Genomic DNA, 18,860 nt, shown 5'->3' with positions numbered 1-18,860 from the left:
TCATCATCTTTTGCTTTTTCACGCTATAAATTAACTACAAAAGGGGCCCGTGAAAAGTCTGACCGGGGGGCCCTCAAAATATTTCAGCCTGGGGGCCCCTCTTCTGGATGTGGAGGCCATGTATCTCCCTTCCTTAAAGTACAATCGGGTGTCTTTCTTTCAAATTTTTGTCTTAGTGTTGGCAACTTCTACCCTTCTCAAGTGAAGTTAGGTAGCCCCTTCATGATCTTAGTGTGAGCTCGATCAACCTGTTGTACCCACGGAAAGCATGCCTTTCTCATTCTTTAGCCAGATTATCCATAGCAATCTAAATCATGATGCCTCTCCCACCCACAAGGGGTAGGCTGATAGGGCACTTGCCTGGGGGTTCCGGAGGTCGACCTTATATTTTTACACTATAAATAGAGTATAATCAAGTCCATGCACGCATTAAGCATAATAATAAGTCCGAATATAATACATATCGGGGGCGTGAAGCAAAAAAATCTTGATTCAGCCACACCACTCAAGGATATGAGGGGAAACTTTGTTTTTCTATGTTCGAAATTCCACTATCACGCCGGTATTACACTATAAAAGTTTGATAAAAGCCCTTTTATAAAACTTCAAAAATACAACCAATAAGCGTACCGGTTATATTCGCGCAAATGCAACCAATACTCTTACTGGCTGCGTTTTCAAAGTTTTTTAAAAGAACTTTTATAATGTAATGCCGGCCTTAGAGAGCCTACTGTGATTGCATCAGACGATCATGGTGTTAATCACTAGCGTACGAAAAGGGAGGGGGTTGACTCCTTGAGCTGATATTATAGTGTTTCTTCCATTTAAACCTTACTTAAAGAAATGAACCCCCCTAATTCCCGGAATACACTGCGTGCACTTCTGGTGGTTGATTTAATGGTGTTAACAGATGGTTTATTTGAGGAAGAATAATTCTCTCTGAGGGCTAACATAAATGGTTGGCGAGATTTTGGTTTTAGTAAAAAAAATGCGGTAACGATTTCCCGGTAGTACTCCCCCCGCCCCCTTCCACTAAAAAATATCCATCAAGAAACAAAAAAAAAAGCGTTGCATTCTTTTGTTTACTATGTAAATTGAATAATAATAAAAAAAAATTCCGTTCAGCTCGTTTACAACGACAAACGAAATGGTCGTCTATAGCAACCCTCGGCTCAAGTCGAATATACACATTTTTGTGTGTGTGTGTGTATGCGGTGAGGGGTTGCTCTATTTCTCAGTAATAATTTCTTCTATTTTCCTTGGTGGTTGCTCTGAAGCCACCTGAAAACATTCCTCGAATCGTCGTGGAAAATTTTCAGCCTCAATTAAACGCCAAACGCAGGAAAATTAGGACACACACGGGAGGAGGCATTGGAGGGGTTTCCCTCCAGCGTGCCGTGCACCAAACGATGGTTAGACCTCAAACAAACACGGAGAATAAAAAGGAGAGGAATTGGTTTGTATCTTTGCCAATTCCGTGCCTCTGCTTAACATGTTTTTCTTTTTCCCGTATGACGGAGCAATGAAACACGTTTTTGAAAAGCCTTTCATGTCTATTCTTGAGGAAAGGAAAACATGAGAGTCAAGGGTATTTCCAGGTGCGTAGCATGCTTTCGCGGTTCCCCAGGGACATCTTAATCAGGGCCAGATTAAAACGTTTGAACGCCCTAAGCACTTGGTTTCGGTGCATCCCCCCCCCCCCGTCCTTAAAAGTATATAAATTACTCGATGTCAAATTTATAAAGGAAAAAAAAAAAACATGAAATGAAATTTTATATTTCAGAAACAACGTATCTAAGGCTGGGATTACACTATAAAAGTTTTATAAAAGTCCTTTTATAAAACATGAAAAATTGAACCAATCAGCTTATCGTTTGCATTTGCTCGAATGTAACTTATGAGCTTTATTGGTTGGATTTTTTAAGTTTTATACAAGGGATTTTATCAGACTTTTATAGCGCAATACCGGCCTAAGACAGAATTATAATTTGAATATTTTTCAAAGTACGGACATAGAAAAAAAAAGGGGGGGGGAGGAGAGACTTTTTTTCAACTTGCAAATCATTGATAATATCTCTTGGATCATTTTTGATCGTTTTTGGGACTTTTCTTTCACAGACGTCCCAAAAAGACACCTTAAATCTTTACTCTTTTTTTCCCTTCAAAATATTTTAAAAACATTTTCCCATACCGACTGCTTGTTAGGATTTCTCAAAGTGGCTTCAAACGCAACCACTGAATGTTGGCATGGCCGATATTTCATTGAACCGTAATCGTTGGGTACCTGTTCTTTCAGATGCATATTCGAGTTGTAATCTCTCTGTTAGCATTTCTACGGTAGACCGAACTAAAGCGTCTTCGTACCTGTATTCTAAGAGTTCTAGATCGAACCACAAAAAGGTGGCTCTGGGCTGTGTAGCCTATGCTGAAGCGCGCGAAAAGAAAAAAAAAATTAAATGTTTTTACGCAAAATTTTTCAAACTGATCGTACTGGACTGAATGATTCGCCGAGAAACTAGTGATTTTTTTTTATAACGTGATCCTCACGCACTTCCAAGAGACCTGTGCAGGAAATTTGGTGATAGTCGACATCGAAGAACCGAGATTCCAACCCAAACTTGCACAATCAGAGGCTATTATACTCCCTAACCACTGGACTGCCAGGCGACAATTCTTGACGCATTTCATCTGTCTGGGAACATCAGCAGCGAGTTTTCGGGGTTATTTTACTGATGCAACATACGCCAGAGACACACCGAAATGTCTCGCACGGGTAATAATAATTAACTATAAGATAAAACCCCTGAAACCATGCAGTCGATCCGCTAATGACTCGAAGATTTGAGCATTTTTAAGTTCACGTCCTTATCCTGTAGAATTTGGCACACTCTTAAATTTGTCATTTTTGTAATGATTTAGTATTTATCATATGGGGGCCGTTCAAGTATTACGTCATCGATGGGGGGGAGGGGCTTGCTGACTTTTGATGGGGAGGGGGGGGGTTGGATAATGCTTACGTCATCAACTACCCTTTATGAAAATATGAGTTAGGATTCAGAGGGGCAGAGCTGATGACGAAATTTGGCTGACAAGGGGAGGGGGGGTAGGGGGTCAGAGCGTTTTGCTGACGGGGGGGGGGGAAGGGGGTCAAAAATGGCTAAAATTTTGCTTACGTAATACTTGAACGGCCCCTATTGGTTGGGAATGATAATGATTTGTTTTACTAATATCGTGGGTCTCCCCCGGAGACAAACCGAAGACCTCGTAACAAGTAGATCTGTTTAAATTTTCGAGAGTTAGTGTGCAAATTAGTAGGCAGGAATTTTTAGCTGGTAGAGAGGCCCCTGGAAAAATCAGTTTGTCAAAGGGCTCCCCCATGATGTTGTTAAAATAGCCCAAGCTAACTTTATAGAAATTACACGAAATCTCATTCCCCCAAAAACTCAGCATTAACGTGATCTCTAGTTTGCAATATTATCAGTTTTTCCGCATTTATGCCATCTTTTTGATGAATATCTTCAACTATGCAATGAATCGAAAATTTTAGGATTTTCTACCGGATGCTTAATGCTGGAAAAAATTTTACATTAAAAAAAAACCAATTTGGCAATTTTTTGTGGTGTCCCTTTTCTCTTGAAGCACAGCTTATTTTGCTTGATGTTTAATCGTTCCTGATCTTAATGTGTGGGTCACTGGCAGGGCACTGTACGGGGGGGGGGGGGCTAAAGAGAAGAGGGGGGGGGCCTCACAGAAATTAAATGTGTAGTTGATGTGTTAATTTTTGAGGATCGTGCATGTAAATTTGCCTGGCAGGGCCTCGGAAAAAACACTTGGCCCGGGGGGGGGAGCTGGCCCATGATGCTCCTAAGCTGGCCCCCCCCTGCTCCCCGAAAAAGTTATGCTCAGAAGAAGCAGTGGTTTGTCGTCGTACTCCAAGAAAACATGAAAAGCCTTTCATGTCCATTTTTGAGGAAAGAAAAACACGCACGAAACGAATGAGAGCCAAGGGTATTTCTAGGGGTAGCGTACTTTTTCGGAACCACGTGGAAGACTTTTGGTTTTCAAGTTTTCTTGAGGGAGCCCCCCTTAAAAGGATTATACTCAGAAGAAACAAGGGGATGTTGCCCCCTCCCCTCCCTCTCAAGAAAACATGAAAACCTCACATGAAAAACCTTTGTCTATTCCTGAGGAAAAAAAATGCGTCAAACATGAAAGTCAAAGGTATTTCCAGGGCCGTAGCATTCTTCCATAGAGCCCCGGAGCAAACATTTTCTTGGAGTCGCCCCGAAAGGGTTATGCGCAAAGGTTATGATTTTTTTTGTCTCCCTCCAAGAAAACATGAAAAACCTTTCATGTCTATTCTTGAGGGGAGAAAAAAATTGTCCTATACACATGAGATCCAAGGTTACTTCCATGGCCTGCTTTCACGGGGCCCCTTTGAAACGGTTATGCTCAGAAAAAGCAGGAGTTCTCGTCCCCCAATGCCCTCTCATTTTGCAGATTTCAAACAAGGAACTGTCAATTTCTAGGGAATGTGTAAAATAAGTGCACTTTTATTTGAGGTGGAGGCCCCCCCCCCTTTTCCCGGGGGCCTTGCCTCGGCCGTCCCAGCCTAGTTACGGGCCTGGGTTTATGATCTTATGATTACAGTTTTAAACATGTTCGTGTTTTTAGGTATGTCATTTTCGTATATTGATTAGCTGTCTAACGACAAGTCGTTTAAAAGGCTTTACTGAAGTTGGGGGAAAAACTGCTATATTATGGATCGATCGTGTGGAATTAAGTTGTTTATTGATTGTGTGGGTGTTGAATTCTGTTTTATATCGGAATTCTACGATGGACAGTGAAGGTACGCAGAATTTGTTCAAGCTCAGTGAAGGTGCGGCTGTATTGGACAGTCTGCTTTGGGAGAGCCTGCTGTGGACTCAGACACCGTTCGTGAGAAGTTACAGCGTTCCGGCTGATCGGAAGATACGCGTCGCGCGAAAGAAACGCGAATCGGAGAAGCAGAAACTGTTCTTCGGCAGCTCGTACCGCCCTAAAGTCCAGGTACCGAACGTTTTGCCGCACGGGAAGCTGCCCGCCCGAGTCGTGGCGGAACGGCTGAGACGCGAGTACGAGAAGACTAACTGTAAAGGTCTCTTGAATAGACTCGACATCCACGAGGACCTGCTGAGGCCTACCGACGTCCTCTTCAGGGGCGAGAAATACACTCCGCTGGAACGCGAGCAGAAGCCCTTCGCGGACAACGAGTGTTTCCTGGACCTGTCCTTGTTCGACAACACCGATTTTGAAGTGCGCACCCCTCGGGAATGGATGGATTCCGGGATCGGGAAGAACGACGTCCGGAAACCCGTTCCCGCCGTAGCTTATGTACCTCTGAAGTACAGGAGGGATGACGAGAAAGTAAACTTCGAGTGGCAAGACGTCGCGGTCCTAGATTACAGGGAGGAAATGGACATGTACCTCGTGCGCAGGGTCAGTGACTGTCCTCCCGACGGCGAGCGCCAGATAACCCTGAACTCGTTAGAGGAACACTGTGCCGACGAACCTTTCGATGACGTCCTCGTGTCCCGGATCAGACTGTGCTTCAAGGCCGAGGACCCGATCCGGTTTGCTGAGCGCCTCGCGTGGGCACTGGAATACCGCAGCAAGGTGCAGGATGTGCTGAGGTTCGCCTTCTACGTCGACTGCATGCCTTCCGAGGGACTGCCGATGCTCGAGGACGAGTTCATCGAGGAGGTCATATCCGTGGCCACTAGCTGTCCCGCTGAGATCAGGCAGGAGAAGTGGCTGAGGCGAGCGATCCCGAACTATATCCACGAGCTACACGTCGGTTACCAGCGGACGCTGAAGTCTCACATATACGAGACCGTGACGGGGCAGCCGCCTTATTGGGTAGAAGATGGACGTCGTCCACTGAGAAGACGTTCGGTGGTCCCCAAGATGCCGGTCGGTTATTCGTTCTCCGAGAAGATGGCGAAGTTCACGAACAGAACGTACTTGAGCAGGAAGGAAGTGATAGAGGCACTGCAGGTTGTGCAGGACAACATGGAGCTGCTGCTCAGCATGAAGATATTCAATATACCACTCCCGGGGATCCAGCTGATGGACGAGTTCGTGACCATGAACAGGACCGTCATGAACGAAATTCAGTGTTTCGTCCAGGGACAGTGGGTGAATGATATCACGGAGGGTATTAGGGCGAAGCTGAAGCCCTGTGGCAAGGGGTACTTCAACGTGGATGAGCGGAACTGGTCCATCTACGCTCTGTCAAAACTCATGCGATTCAACGCCGTCGTGTCGTTCAAGATGCAGGACACTACGCGTAGCCTGGTTCTCAGAGAGTTCGAGAAGTACGCTAAACTCGTAATGGACGCGTGCGTAAATGTCATGGACGTGAAAGAAAATTTCGTCTGGACGGAAGGTTTCGACAGTCCCAGGAGGGAACCGAAGGACAAACCTCTTTTCCAGATAGTGACGGCCTTGAAAAAGGTCAAGATCGAGTTCGCCTCCGACTTGACCATATACAAAGACATTGTCGTCGACATCTTCAAGGACGGCCTGACACTCACGAGGGGTCTGGAACACCCACAGGTTGCCATCATGAAGAATTTGTTCGTCGCCGAGGAGCGTATCTTGGAGTCCGTGGGCGAAAACGAGCCCCAGTTCATCGAGTGGTGCGAGCAGTTGTCGACGGCCATGAGCAAGGCGATCGTGGTCGCCAAGGCCTACGTGGGCTCGTACAAGGATGCCATCTCGAAGCTCGCCCTGGACCAGATAGATTACATCAAGCGCTGCGAGAGGCAGAAGAAGTCCTACGACGAGATCAAGCAGCTCGTCTACTACCACAACAGGGAGAAGACCATCCTCGAGGATTCGATCCCGGATTTCATCGACATCGGGCCCTTCAGGCTCCTCACGAAAGCCGTGAAGGTCAGCGCGGTCAAGAAACACGAGGTTCTCGCGAAGGCCCTGTTGGACTACTTCTCCAAGAAGCTGCGCGAGCACATGGAGACCATCACCCATGAGTTCAACCAGCTGCAGGACCGGGTCAAGATGCAAGCGGGCAACATAGAAGACCAGCTGGAGCAGGAGAAGTGGCTGCTGAGCGTTCCCGGGAAGATCGACGATTTGGCCGTCAACATAAAAAAACTCAGGAAAGACTATAAGCAGCTGGCTGAATTCAACTACAACCTAGAAGACTCCGAAATGACCGCCTACTGGACTACTGTAGGGCTTCCTTACGCGACTTGCGTCGTACTGGAACAGAAGCAAAGCAACCTCGAGTCCGAGAAAGACATGCTGAAGACCCTGCTCCTCCACGACCAGGGAGAGTTCGTGGTCAAGATCCGGACCCTGAGTGACACGGTCTCCGGCTTCGCCTTGCTGTTGGACCCAAACAAAGCCGTTGCCTACGACAACGAGGTCCGGAAGGCTAGGAGGGAGTGCGACGGTTTCATCCAGCTTGCCGAGACCTACAACATGAGGGAAGGACTCTTCGGCATACCGATCACCGACTACAACCACGTTAAGGACCTGTCGAGCGAACTCGAGCCCTACGAGTCTCTGTGGCATCCAGCCGCTGACTTCTACAAGATACGGGAGAGGGAACAGGACTACGTGGAGAGTTTCGCGAGCACCGAGGAGTTCAAGGATCACATGGTTGACCTGCACCGAGACCTGTGCAAGTGCTTCGAGATCTTTGAGGATCGGAATATACGGGGCACTCTAGCGGACATCAAGGCACAGATGGAAGAGTATCTGCGTGTCAAATTCGACATCACCTACGAAACATCTCCTCCTGAGTAGAAGCACCCACGGTACCTACATAGCGTCTTATGTAATGAAAGTTGTTGGTTACACGTTGAATGTCACGTGACCTTTTTCATTAAAACACATAAAGGTGACTTCGTCAGCTTTTTTTCATTAGTTTGAGTACGCCACAAAGAAGTTATTAGTTTATGAGTGTACACAGGTCACTCTCACGTCCTGCCCAACGCTGTTCAGCCATTTAATACTATTTTGGCTCCCAAAGAGCAGGGCTGTATCATCGACTCCGGTATCTCACAGAATCTCACAGTATCATTGACTCCGGGCAAAGTATTCTAGCATCCCCCCCCCCACTTATTTTAAAGTACCAACGCCTCCTGATTACATTAACTCTATCTCGTCATAACGGTCACTGTCTGGGATCCTCAAGTGCATGGGTGGGGGGGGGGGGGTCTCGTCATAATGAAATCGGATCTTATGATTAAAACTCGTAGAGGAGCATCCGGAGTCGATTACCACCTTGGATGCTCTAGCAAAGCCTTCCCATTAACGTATGGGCGGAGCCTCAGGTGCGCAGGACCTCTATAATAAAGAGATCTGGTGCTGTTATATTCAAGATTAAGTACAAAAGGGGGTAGGTTCTTATTTCCAGGCAGTAAGAGCCCTTAGAAAACCCTTTTCCTCGGGAGGAGTCCATGTTGCTGTCAGGGCCGTCTTAAGAGCATCGTGGGTCCCCGGGCCAGGTGATTTTTCAGAGGCCCTACCTGGCAAATTCTCGACAAATTCAACTACTTCTCATTTTTTGAGGCCCCTCTTCTCTTGAGGCCCTCGGGCCGTGCCGGGTGAGCCCACGCGTTAAGACGGCACTGTGTCCTGAAGCCAGATACAGATTTTGTCACTTGAAACGAAACTGGAGGTCAATTAGAGCCTGCATTTTTTAAGATAGTGGCCCAAGAGAACGACACCCCCCCCCCCCCACACCTTCCGACATGGATTCAGCAGCTGGAGTCTGATTTCGATCCGGGAAATTCGAGTGGGAGGGGCGATCATTTTTCCTAAAAAGCCGAAAAATATGAGTCGCCCCTCTCGAAACATCACCCTGGATCTGCACCTGGTCAAGATCGACGTCTGAAAATTATTTGTGTTGCTATACCTCCCGTATTTTACGGGACAGAACCATTATTTTTTGTCTGTTGATGGGAATTGATCGCTCCCCCACTTATTTCATGCCTGGCTCGAGTTACTCATAAATTGCCTTTCGAACTGAAAGCATTCTAGTTTTAAGGCACCCCCCCCCCCCTCTCATTTTTCAGGTATCGCTATAAGAGGCTGCACTCGCATAAACTGGGTAAAGTATCTTGCCTGAATCTCGTCCCGGGAAACTAGGCTTCTTTTTTGCCAGGGTAAGGCCAAAGTCTCCTAGATACTATTAAAGTAGTAGTTTCTAGGAGGGCGGAGTTATAAGTCGAAATTTAAATATTTGGGATATTGTAGGGCGAAGGATGATCAACCCATAGGAGAGTGTGGGCAACTTAATTGATTTCAAAAAGTCTCGCGTGCCACTCAAGTGATCTGACAATGGTGCTTCGGGCCACTTGAATGGTGTTAAATAGCACTGTGTGCGTCACTCAGCAGGTCTGTAAATAATCATGTAAAGGACCATAGGTCCTTTAAGCGATCTGGAAATGTTCCGCGGACCACTTATGTGGCGTGCAACTGCATTGCAGGTCACACGTGATCTGGAACCATGCCGCGGTTCAGTGAAGTGATTAATGTTCCGCGGGTCACATAAGTGATTTGTAAATGTGCCACTTGGTTCATCTTAAGAAAAATTAGGTTTGAGGTCATGGGCCCCATTAGATGACTCCGAGGGCCACGCACGGGTTTTAGCGTGTGTGTTGTAAGATGTCTGCTATTCACTGTGGTTCTAGGATCTTCTGTTTTTATCGAATAACTCATTTGCAACTTGGAATAATGAAATTGCCAAAAACTTCCGACCAACGCTGTACACTGCGAATACAAATACAACGAATACAAATACAACGCCACAACAGGCAAATTGCCCAACGAGGTGGCTGACTTAAGAACATCATGGATCCCCGAGCCATTTTTTGGAGGCCGTACCTACTAGGAAATGAATGAAATTGCATTCACATGCACCCCCCCCCCCCCTCACGTGGAACCCCCCAACGAATCGGTACATGTAGTGAAACATGACGTGAGGTTTTGTTGTTTCTCTGTAATGCTTGTTATGTGTAGTGCTGCCATCTGCCACCAGTTTTTCTAACTATGAGTGAAGTGTTATGATTGAATAATTTATCGTTGTAGGACTGTTGCTCTCTGTGGCGAGACTTTTTAACGGGGAGATCGGCTCGCCTTTGCGCCTTGAAGTTGGGAACCACAGAAAACCAACTTCAGCCGACCACCACTGTGGGGTTCGAACCCGGATCCTCGCATCGTGAGTCCGTCACTATAACCACTCGACCACCACAGCGGCAACTGGTTGGGATCAAACCCTGACCTACCCGGCATGCTTATTGACAATCAAGATACTCAGACACAGGGCCGCAACTGGGGTAGCGGTTGAGAAGAGTAAGCGGGTCTGGTGCTCCTGGCACTGGAGAACACTCTTTCACCGCACAACAACTCCGGTCATTTATCGCCATACGGCAATTTTCAACCATTGATTGGCGCTGGAAGAGGGGGGGGGTGCGCTGACTGAATTCACCCTTTAACTGTTCCTTCTACATCACACGGGGGGAAGGGCTAAAATGCGTGTTTGGCCCTTCTGACAAAATATCGGAGGTCCTGGCCACACAGGTCATTATTATGAGTGCATATCCTGACTTCAGTATTCGTAGGGGCTAGACCAGTGCTGTGTCTTCTCGCAAAAAAAAAAATAATAATCTCGTTCTCAGTGATTCTGCGCATATTTCCGATTGAAGTATGTGTGACTATTTTTAATAATTTTCTATTTCCCTTTGCAGCTCACAATGAAAATGCAAACCCAGCGAGTCGGCTCAGTGTTGGTGGACCGCCCTCTTCGACGCCGAACGACACAAAGCACCAGCAGGACAACAGCTCGTCGCCTCTCGCCGCCAACTGTACAGCCGCACCTAACAACCACCAGAGTGCTTTCGGCGGCAGCCAGAACAAGGTCGGCACCACCGTCGACAGCAGCGTCAAGGGGGAGGTCGAGAAACCCTTGTCCAGTGCCTGGCAGACAGCCCTCGGAGCCACTGGGATGGACAAGGAGAAGCAGGAGAGGAAGAGGCCCGTCCGCAAACAGCCCAAAATCGTCGAGAGACCGGCGAGGGCGCTGTTCTGCCTGACTCTCAAAAATCCCATCAGGAAGCTATGCATCGACATAGTCGAATGGAAGTATCCTTTTCGATTTTCTAAAGAAAACATGGAAATCTCGTAACATAGGGGCTGTTCAAGTATTACGTAAGCAAATTTTTTGCCATTTTTGCCCCCCGCCCCCTTTGTCAGCAAAATTTCGTCATCAGCTCTGCCCCTCTGAATCCTAAGTCATATTTTCACAAAGGGTGGTTGATGACGTAAGCATTATCCAACCCCCCCCCCCTGTCATCAAACGTCAGCAAATCGGAACCCCCCCCCCCCTTTCCATCGATGATGACGTAATACTTGAATGACCCCATATCTTCGACATAAACTGAAGCAGGGCCGTAACTATGATTTTTGCTACCCGGGGCATATCCGATTTTTCCGCCTTCATAGCTTAAAAATTTGACAATTTTATAACGGCGTTCTTTGTTCTTCACCTAAAACTGCCACCCCCTTAAAATTTGCCACTAGGGGTGGTTGCCCCCATCCCCTCTAGTTCTGGCCCTGCACTAAAAGTGCCACTGAATTAGGGGGATGGTTACGACGGGACCACCTCTAGCCTGGATAATAGATCCAACCTGTGGTTTGTTCACCAGACATCAGCTGCAGCTGTCTAATATGCATGCAGGTCATCGGTATGTATATCACCAAGATTACTTAAGCTGCCTACGACATATTTACAGTTCACTTAAGCGGCCCGCGGCATTTTTATAGATCACTTATCTGGCTCTGACATTTTTCTAATCACTTAAATTGCAATCAGTACATTTCCGGATCACTAATTTCCTGCGACACATTTCTAGATTACTTAAATTGCCCGCGACACGTTTTCAAACCAGTGAAGCGGCCTGTACTATCCAAAATGTAGAGCAACCCGGACGTATACTGTTTATAAATTGTCAAATGACAATTGTTCTCAAACTTCCGTTTCCCGCGCCTGTCTAGCCTTATAACCACTTGAAATAGCTTATCAAGTCGCCTTACCTAGCCCTATCCAAGGATGACGTCACTCTTCGCTATCCATGCGAGGTCTCCAACAGCTGGTTAATGCGAAGATGAATCATCCACCAGGGGCCATCACCAGAGCAGTTGTGAGCTTTGGCCTGAATTAGGCCTGGCCGTCCATGTACGACCCCGTACAGCGCACACGAGCTCTAAGGAAAGATTGAGTTCCTTTTTCCCTTGTAGCGCAGTGGTCTGACACGCTCATCCGGTAAGTGAGAGGAAGTGGGTTCGATTCCCCACAAGAAATTTACCTTCACATCAGCCAGCTATTGAAACTTTCCAAGCCCTAGTCAACATGTTTATGCAGCTCCCCAGAATAGTCTAACAAAGGACCGCGTCGTAGACCTAACAGACACAAATAAATCGCCCGCGACACACATTCTGAGAATGTGCATACGTACCGAGATGCGTTGATGATGCTTGGTTCAAGTATCAAGCACCACAAACATTGAAGAGAAAATATCCCAAGACATTACTAGGCCGTCATGACACTTTCAACCTGACAAACAGACAGGACACGTGACCAAAAAAGGATCGATGACTTCATGGGAAAAATGTTCTCAGCCTCCCAAAAGACCACTTGAACGTACACTTCATAAAGCAATTGTAGTTCATAAACTGCACTTCGAAATTGCATTTCGTGAGGAATCCTCTCAGGAATTTCTAATGATTCGGTGCATGCAGGAATGTTTTGCATGTGTATATATATATGGCTCTAACGCTGTTGTCAGAGTTATGCGTGTTTGTGATCTAGTAGTGCTGCCATCTTACTTCAAGATTCCTGCATTTTTTGTGTTACGTACGGAATGTGTTGGTCTAACTGGGAGGGGTGGCTCTTGGGCCTGCGACCCGTATGGTCACACCGGGCACAGCTCTAGCAGGGGGCATTTTAAATACCAGCTGAGAGGGTAAAAAACGCTTTGTTTACCAAAGAAACGTCGTCGGGGACGCCAAAAATAGGTCCCGCGCGGGTACAGATTTTTTTCTCAAGCCGCCCCGGCTACTGGACTTTTTCATTTTGACTGCTGGAGTAGGGAACGTGTAATTATAACGTCACGTCAGCGGTAATGCGTTTCTTCCTTTACTCATCTATTCGTCGTGGTCTCAAACATGTATTTCGCTAAAGAGAGATTCGAAGTCTTTCATATATCGAATGTGTGCGTCCAGAACAGCGATTTACAACCTGTGATAATATGAACCTGTGTTCATATCTTCAAAAAGGGTGGTTGATGACGTAAGCAACCTTCAAACCCCCCCCCCTCCCCACTTGTCATCAAAAGTCAGCAAATCCGAACCCCCCCCCCCCCCCTCGATGCTGACGTAATACTTGAATGGCTCCTCTAGAGCAGTGGTTCTCAACCTTTTCAAGCCCACGGCCCGGTTTCATTCATTTTTGTGAGTCGAAGGCCCGGTCAAACACGCGATCGAAGGAAAATGAATGAGAGAAAATAAAACGGCTAATCACTCGCGGCCCGGTATGAATGATATCAGGGCCCGGCGGTTGAGAAACACTGCTCTATATAGAGGGTAAGCATGTTTCTTACGCATCCCACGCTTTGAATGCGATTCTAGGGAAAAGCGCTACACGTGCCTCTTACGCAGGAGCGTCGGAAGTGTTTCGATACTACGGGTGCTCGGACCCATGCCAAAAATTACTGTGGGTACTCGGTACACCCTGGCTCCGACGCCACTGATCTTACGTATAACTAGTGATACTCTAGCCTCCTACGTATTTCTAGGAAAGGGGGATACTTGAAGCATTGAAAGTTGGGGGAACCACCACTAATCTGGGATAAAGAATCTTTATACCCTTCGAACATTACGATCCGCATGATTATTATTGATCATTAAAAAATATTCGTAATGGCTATTACGCACCATTAAATGATTGAGGAAATGTACATAAATTTTTTCCCCTTTTAATGATCGAATTGACACAAAAAAAATGCATGAGGTCGCCTATGCATTTCGAATAGAAAGTAGTTTAGAGAGTTAGTTTAGTAGAGTTTTTTCGAAATATAATGGCCATACCATAATTGTGAAAGGCATCAAGGCGTTGTGCATTGGCTTATCTGGATAATTGGGTGGATTTCGTACAGAGACTGTTTCTCTAACACCTTAGCGTCTAATTTACATGAGCTAAATAACAAGAAGTAAAGTGGTAATTACACCAACATTTATTGGCGTTTTTCTCCCTATCGCCTAGGAATTTAAGGCTATAAGTATGAGGGGGCAGGTCAGTCAGGTGTCGAATCCAGAAAGGTGGTGAAGTGAACCCCACCTGCGCCACCGTGGAGGTCACCTGAAGTTGGTTTTCTGTAGTTTCCAATTTCGAGGCACTAATGCGAGCCGATCTCACCGTCAAAGGTCTCGCCACCGAGAGCAGCAGACCTAAACGGTACAAATATTTCAGTCATTACACTTCACCCATTATCACTCACCGTCATTACACATGTGGTTCCCAACTTCGAGGCGCGAATGCGAGCCGATCATCCCTTTGTAGGTCTGCGAGACATTTTAAACAGTACAATTGTGATTCAAACATTACACTTCACTTCTGAAATATAGATGGCAGCACTGAAAAATCAGAACACTAGATATACCCTTACACTGTTAGGTACACACACACCCTTCCGGCATAACTCACTAGGTAATAAATTGCCCATAGATGGCGATAGATCTAACTTGTGCTCGGTTTAGAAAAAAAGCATTACACAGAAACAAACTTCATATTACGTTCGTAAGACATACACGAACAGCTTCCAGCATGGCCCAGGGCGTCTTCGACTACCTGCTGATACTGTATCTCTTCATTGAGGCAGAGCGGAGTGCTATGATCTACTTAGGAGGAGGAAGAAGGTGGATTAAAGAGCTCATCCTTTGCATTTTTTTCAACTACTCATTTGACGTGGCGAGAAGAGGCAGAACGATGCGTGCTTCCCACGGCAACTTTGTTACACGTAAATTTTAATTAATTAAAGGCACTTTACATATATGTTCCAATAGGTCTTAATCGTTTATGTTCGGCATTATATGAACTACTGCGTGTATATTTTACGACCGAAGCCCAAAATAGGCCAGTTCATGCAGTGGCCAATTTAGCTGTAAATTGACCAACCAATGTCGATCTTTTCTTCATTATGTGGTTTGGCCAGCCAGTTCGAAAAATAGCATGGAGTAATGAGTCCTTCAGAAGGGGAAAAAAAAACATGATATTAATTTATTCATTTAGTCTTAGTTGCAACAAGTGATGATAAATAATGTGAATTTTCAATGCCATTTTTCTCAAATTGCTCAGCAAACCAGAAGCGATGGATGTGCCACCTACCGGAAAATGCTGATGTAGCACATCGAATTTTGGCCAGGGATCTCTAGCCACATCGCGAAATGGCCGGCCGAAGTCGAAAAAACACTAGTTATTTCTAATAACCAAACTTTGTCCACACCTCTCGATCAGTTCACAAACTGGCCTGCTTTTGGCCGTAACATATACTATATAGCTTCCGAGCTACAGGGCAATAGGTCCGGGAGGGTTCGATGGGTTACACTTCTGAAAATTTCCGTCACGGACAAGTTTGAAATGTCAGGGAAGGGTCCAATATTTCAAAAACTACACCCCTTTCAGACACGAGCATTTATTTTTTGGAATTTTCAAAATGTTTTTTTCATTTTTAATTATAAAAATGCAAAACTCTCAATTTTTGTATTTTGTTATTTTATTTTTATTTTTGAAGAAATTATTCATTTCGTTCAAATTTATTCAGCCAACATGATGCAGGGTATATTCATCTTCACATACAATTTCTTTCCAGTGTTTTATTGCTACATTTTATGTAATAAATCTGTTTTCTCGCAGAAACTTTCTCCTAGAAGTCATCCTAAAAAACCCTCCTGAAATTGAAACTTTAAGTGCTGCACTCTGATGGAAACTCCCCGAAAGTTCATATCAACCATATTTCTAACTCAAAACTCTCATAATAGTTTGTCAGGGCTTAACTCCCTGAGGTCAAAAGAAAAATTCTACAATGACAAAAAGCAACCCCCACATCTGTGGCACCACGGTATGAAAGGGATACAAAATTCATACTCGAAAATTAATTGATTTCTATGGTACTGGTAAATAAGAGTGTTTTTTGTGGTGAAAAAATCTGTATTCATTGTGTCAGTAATTATCGTATAAATTAACTAAATTAAATGATAGTTATTATTTGAGACTTTTTCTTAACGTAATCACAGACCTTTTGAATATCTTATTCTTTTAACTATATTTGCCAATTGTGTAGCTTTAGCTGTGTATACTCCATTCCCCTGTGGAGATTCCAATCAAACCAATGCATATCTCGTAAGTTACACTTTGTTTTTTATTCTGCTTAACATTAAATCGAAATTCTTTACATTTTAGCATACTCAATTGATTCACTGAGTATTCTAAAATATTGTTTGATTATAAAATTTTTTTATTTTGTGTTGGAGAAGTTGTTTTACAAACGCCTTCCGAAAAAAAAAAAGTGAAGCACTTGTTTGTCCCATATTATGATGCAGACCATATTTGATATGGGGAGGGGGAGAATTGAGAAAGCTCGGGACATTGCCAATTCTGAGGAAAATTCCCAAATTATTAATAAAATTGTTGATGTTTGAGAAACTATGAGCCATTGCAAAACACAATGAATTAAAATACATTTTACAAAAGAGTAAGATGCCCAACATGAACGTGACCAAAATGTAAGATGAATAAATGCAACGATACAGTCAAAGCTCGTTATAACGACCGGTGTGACATGTCTGGCCTTTTCCCGATGTTTTCCTGTTTCCGTTATGTTATTTTTTATCAAGTATAACGACCGGTAAATATGATTCAATCCATTACAACGACCGAACTCCTCCATTTTTTTTGCAAAGAAATGGACAAAATTCATCATTTAGTGTGTTTGACTTTGGTGTTTGAAGAGGAAGGTATGAAACGTAGCTGTTTAAAGTTAGTGATGTCACTTGTACGGAAAAACCCAATGGTTAACTAGTACCATCACTGGAAGCCCCGCTTACCGTTTCATTTTCTCACAAATGGTGGCTCACTCTTGATTTCCACGTTGTTGATTTTTTTATATTTCAAATTTCATTGCGTTATTTTCCTCAATTTCTCAGACACAATTTTGAGGCACGGGAATTAATTGTTTCGCCACCATATGCGGTGATAGACTTGGAAGTCTGTGGGAGCACGGTCATTATTGCTGGGGGGCACAATGATGATGATGTGAATTAACATATACATATATAAGATCAGTCGATTCCACCTTTGACGCTGGGGGGGGGGGCGGCAATACCCCCACGCCCCCCCTCGTATCTCAGCCCATGTTCACCACATGTAGTATTAAATAAATGTAGGTTTTTGGCCATGTATAATATTTTCGTGGCTACAATACAAGGCCGTAGCGGGGACATGGGGGGTCTGCTCCCTCCGAAATGTGAGGAAATGACCGAAAAAGGGAAAACGATAGAACAATAGATTTGGTCATCACTTTGGTTCCCCCCCCCCCCGAACGAAATTTCTGGCAACGGGCCTGCTATAATACACGCACTGTATAATGTATTTAATGTTTGTTGAACTGAAATTATGTCAGGCTACATAATCTAAAAAAAATGAAAGAATTTTTATATTTTATTCCGTCAATGCAATAAACAGTTTGTCAGACAATATTTATAGGAATATTTTTTTAAATACTTCCGATAATAACGATCGTTGTAACGACCGTTTATCGTGGAACGAAGGGGGTTGTTATAACGAGCGTCGACTGTATTTACAATCGTAATGAGGAAGAAATTCTAATGATTCCAACGTATAACTTGCAGCGTATAACTATGCATGAAAAAATATTTTTAAAATGTATTTTTTTTACTGCTTTCATTTGTGTACTTATGAATCTCATCCCCTCCCCCTCGATTTCCGTCAACGATCAGCATATAGTCTTTAGTTGCTTACTTCCTGTGTAATTATTACTGTATTGCAAGCTGAACGTTGGTCAAAGCCGACTATGTTTATTTTTTTGAAATCCATGAAAATGTCGGTTGTCGCCTTTGTCCACTTGTTACTCACGTGTACGCGGTCCCTTTTATATATTTATGGAAAAAAGTTTGACCATCCTCGTCGCCGTAGAAGAAAAATGATTTGATTTTCTTCGGGAGCTAATCGAAAAAAAGGTAATTTCATTATTGGTGCAACTGCATTTTTTTAAACAAAAGGATTAACTGCTTCATAGATGGAAATTGACTTGAAGGTTTTTGGGGGAAGGAACGGGTGTTAAAAATTATATCAATATGCACAAATACAAGACCACAACAGGCAAAATGCCCAACGAGGTGGCTGAGGAAAAGATGCTCATAATAAATATGGATGTCATATATTTCAAAAATACGGCAACCCAATTAAACAATACATACAATCACAAACAATATATATACATGATAAAAATATTATACAATGCCCATAAGAATACTTATGGTTGTCTTATTCAAGATATGGATAGCTTCTCAATTTAGATGTCAAAATGTTTATCGTATTTCTTTTTAAATGTACCAATTGTGTTAAAATTTACTACCTCCGTGGGTATAAGCTATTTAATTTATTAACAACCCTATTAGAGAAAAATTCTCCGCGGCACCATAACCTTGCATTGTTCCTTACCAATCGATACTGGTGTCCCCTTGTAAAAACAGTTGATTTACAGTGTATTGAT

The 18,860-nt window shown here is 44.3% G+C and overlaps 1 protein-coding gene across 4 annotated transcripts in view; it reads left to right on the top strand.

The window, feature by feature from the left end:
- Nucleotides 1-18,860, top strand: part of LOC149065862 (muscle calcium channel subunit alpha-1-like) — a 140,003-nt gene that overhangs the window by 39,980 nt on the left and 81,163 nt on the right. For all 4 annotated transcript variants that reach the window (XM_089253400.1, XM_089253399.1, XM_089253398.1 and 1 more), the window contains exons 2-3: nt 10,761-11,154; nt 16,363-16,468. In XM_089253400.1, the coding sequence (XP_089109526.1) occupies nt 10,761-11,154; nt 16,363-16,468 (500 nt within the window). The remainder of the gene's footprint in view (nt 1-10,760; nt 11,155-16,362; nt 16,469-18,860) is intronic.

This window comes from Pholcus phalangioides, unplaced genomic scaffold (genome assembly GCF_987345545.1).
Source record: "Pholcus phalangioides strain wild (caught in Gottingen) unplaced genomic scaffold, Ppha-v1.0 ptg000037l_1, whole genome shotgun sequence".
NCBI lineage: Eukaryota > Metazoa > Arthropoda > Arachnida > Araneae > Pholcidae > Pholcus > Pholcus phalangioides.
The sequence above is the reverse complement of the archived record's forward strand: the minus strand, read 5'-3'. Positions and strand labels throughout refer to the sequence as shown.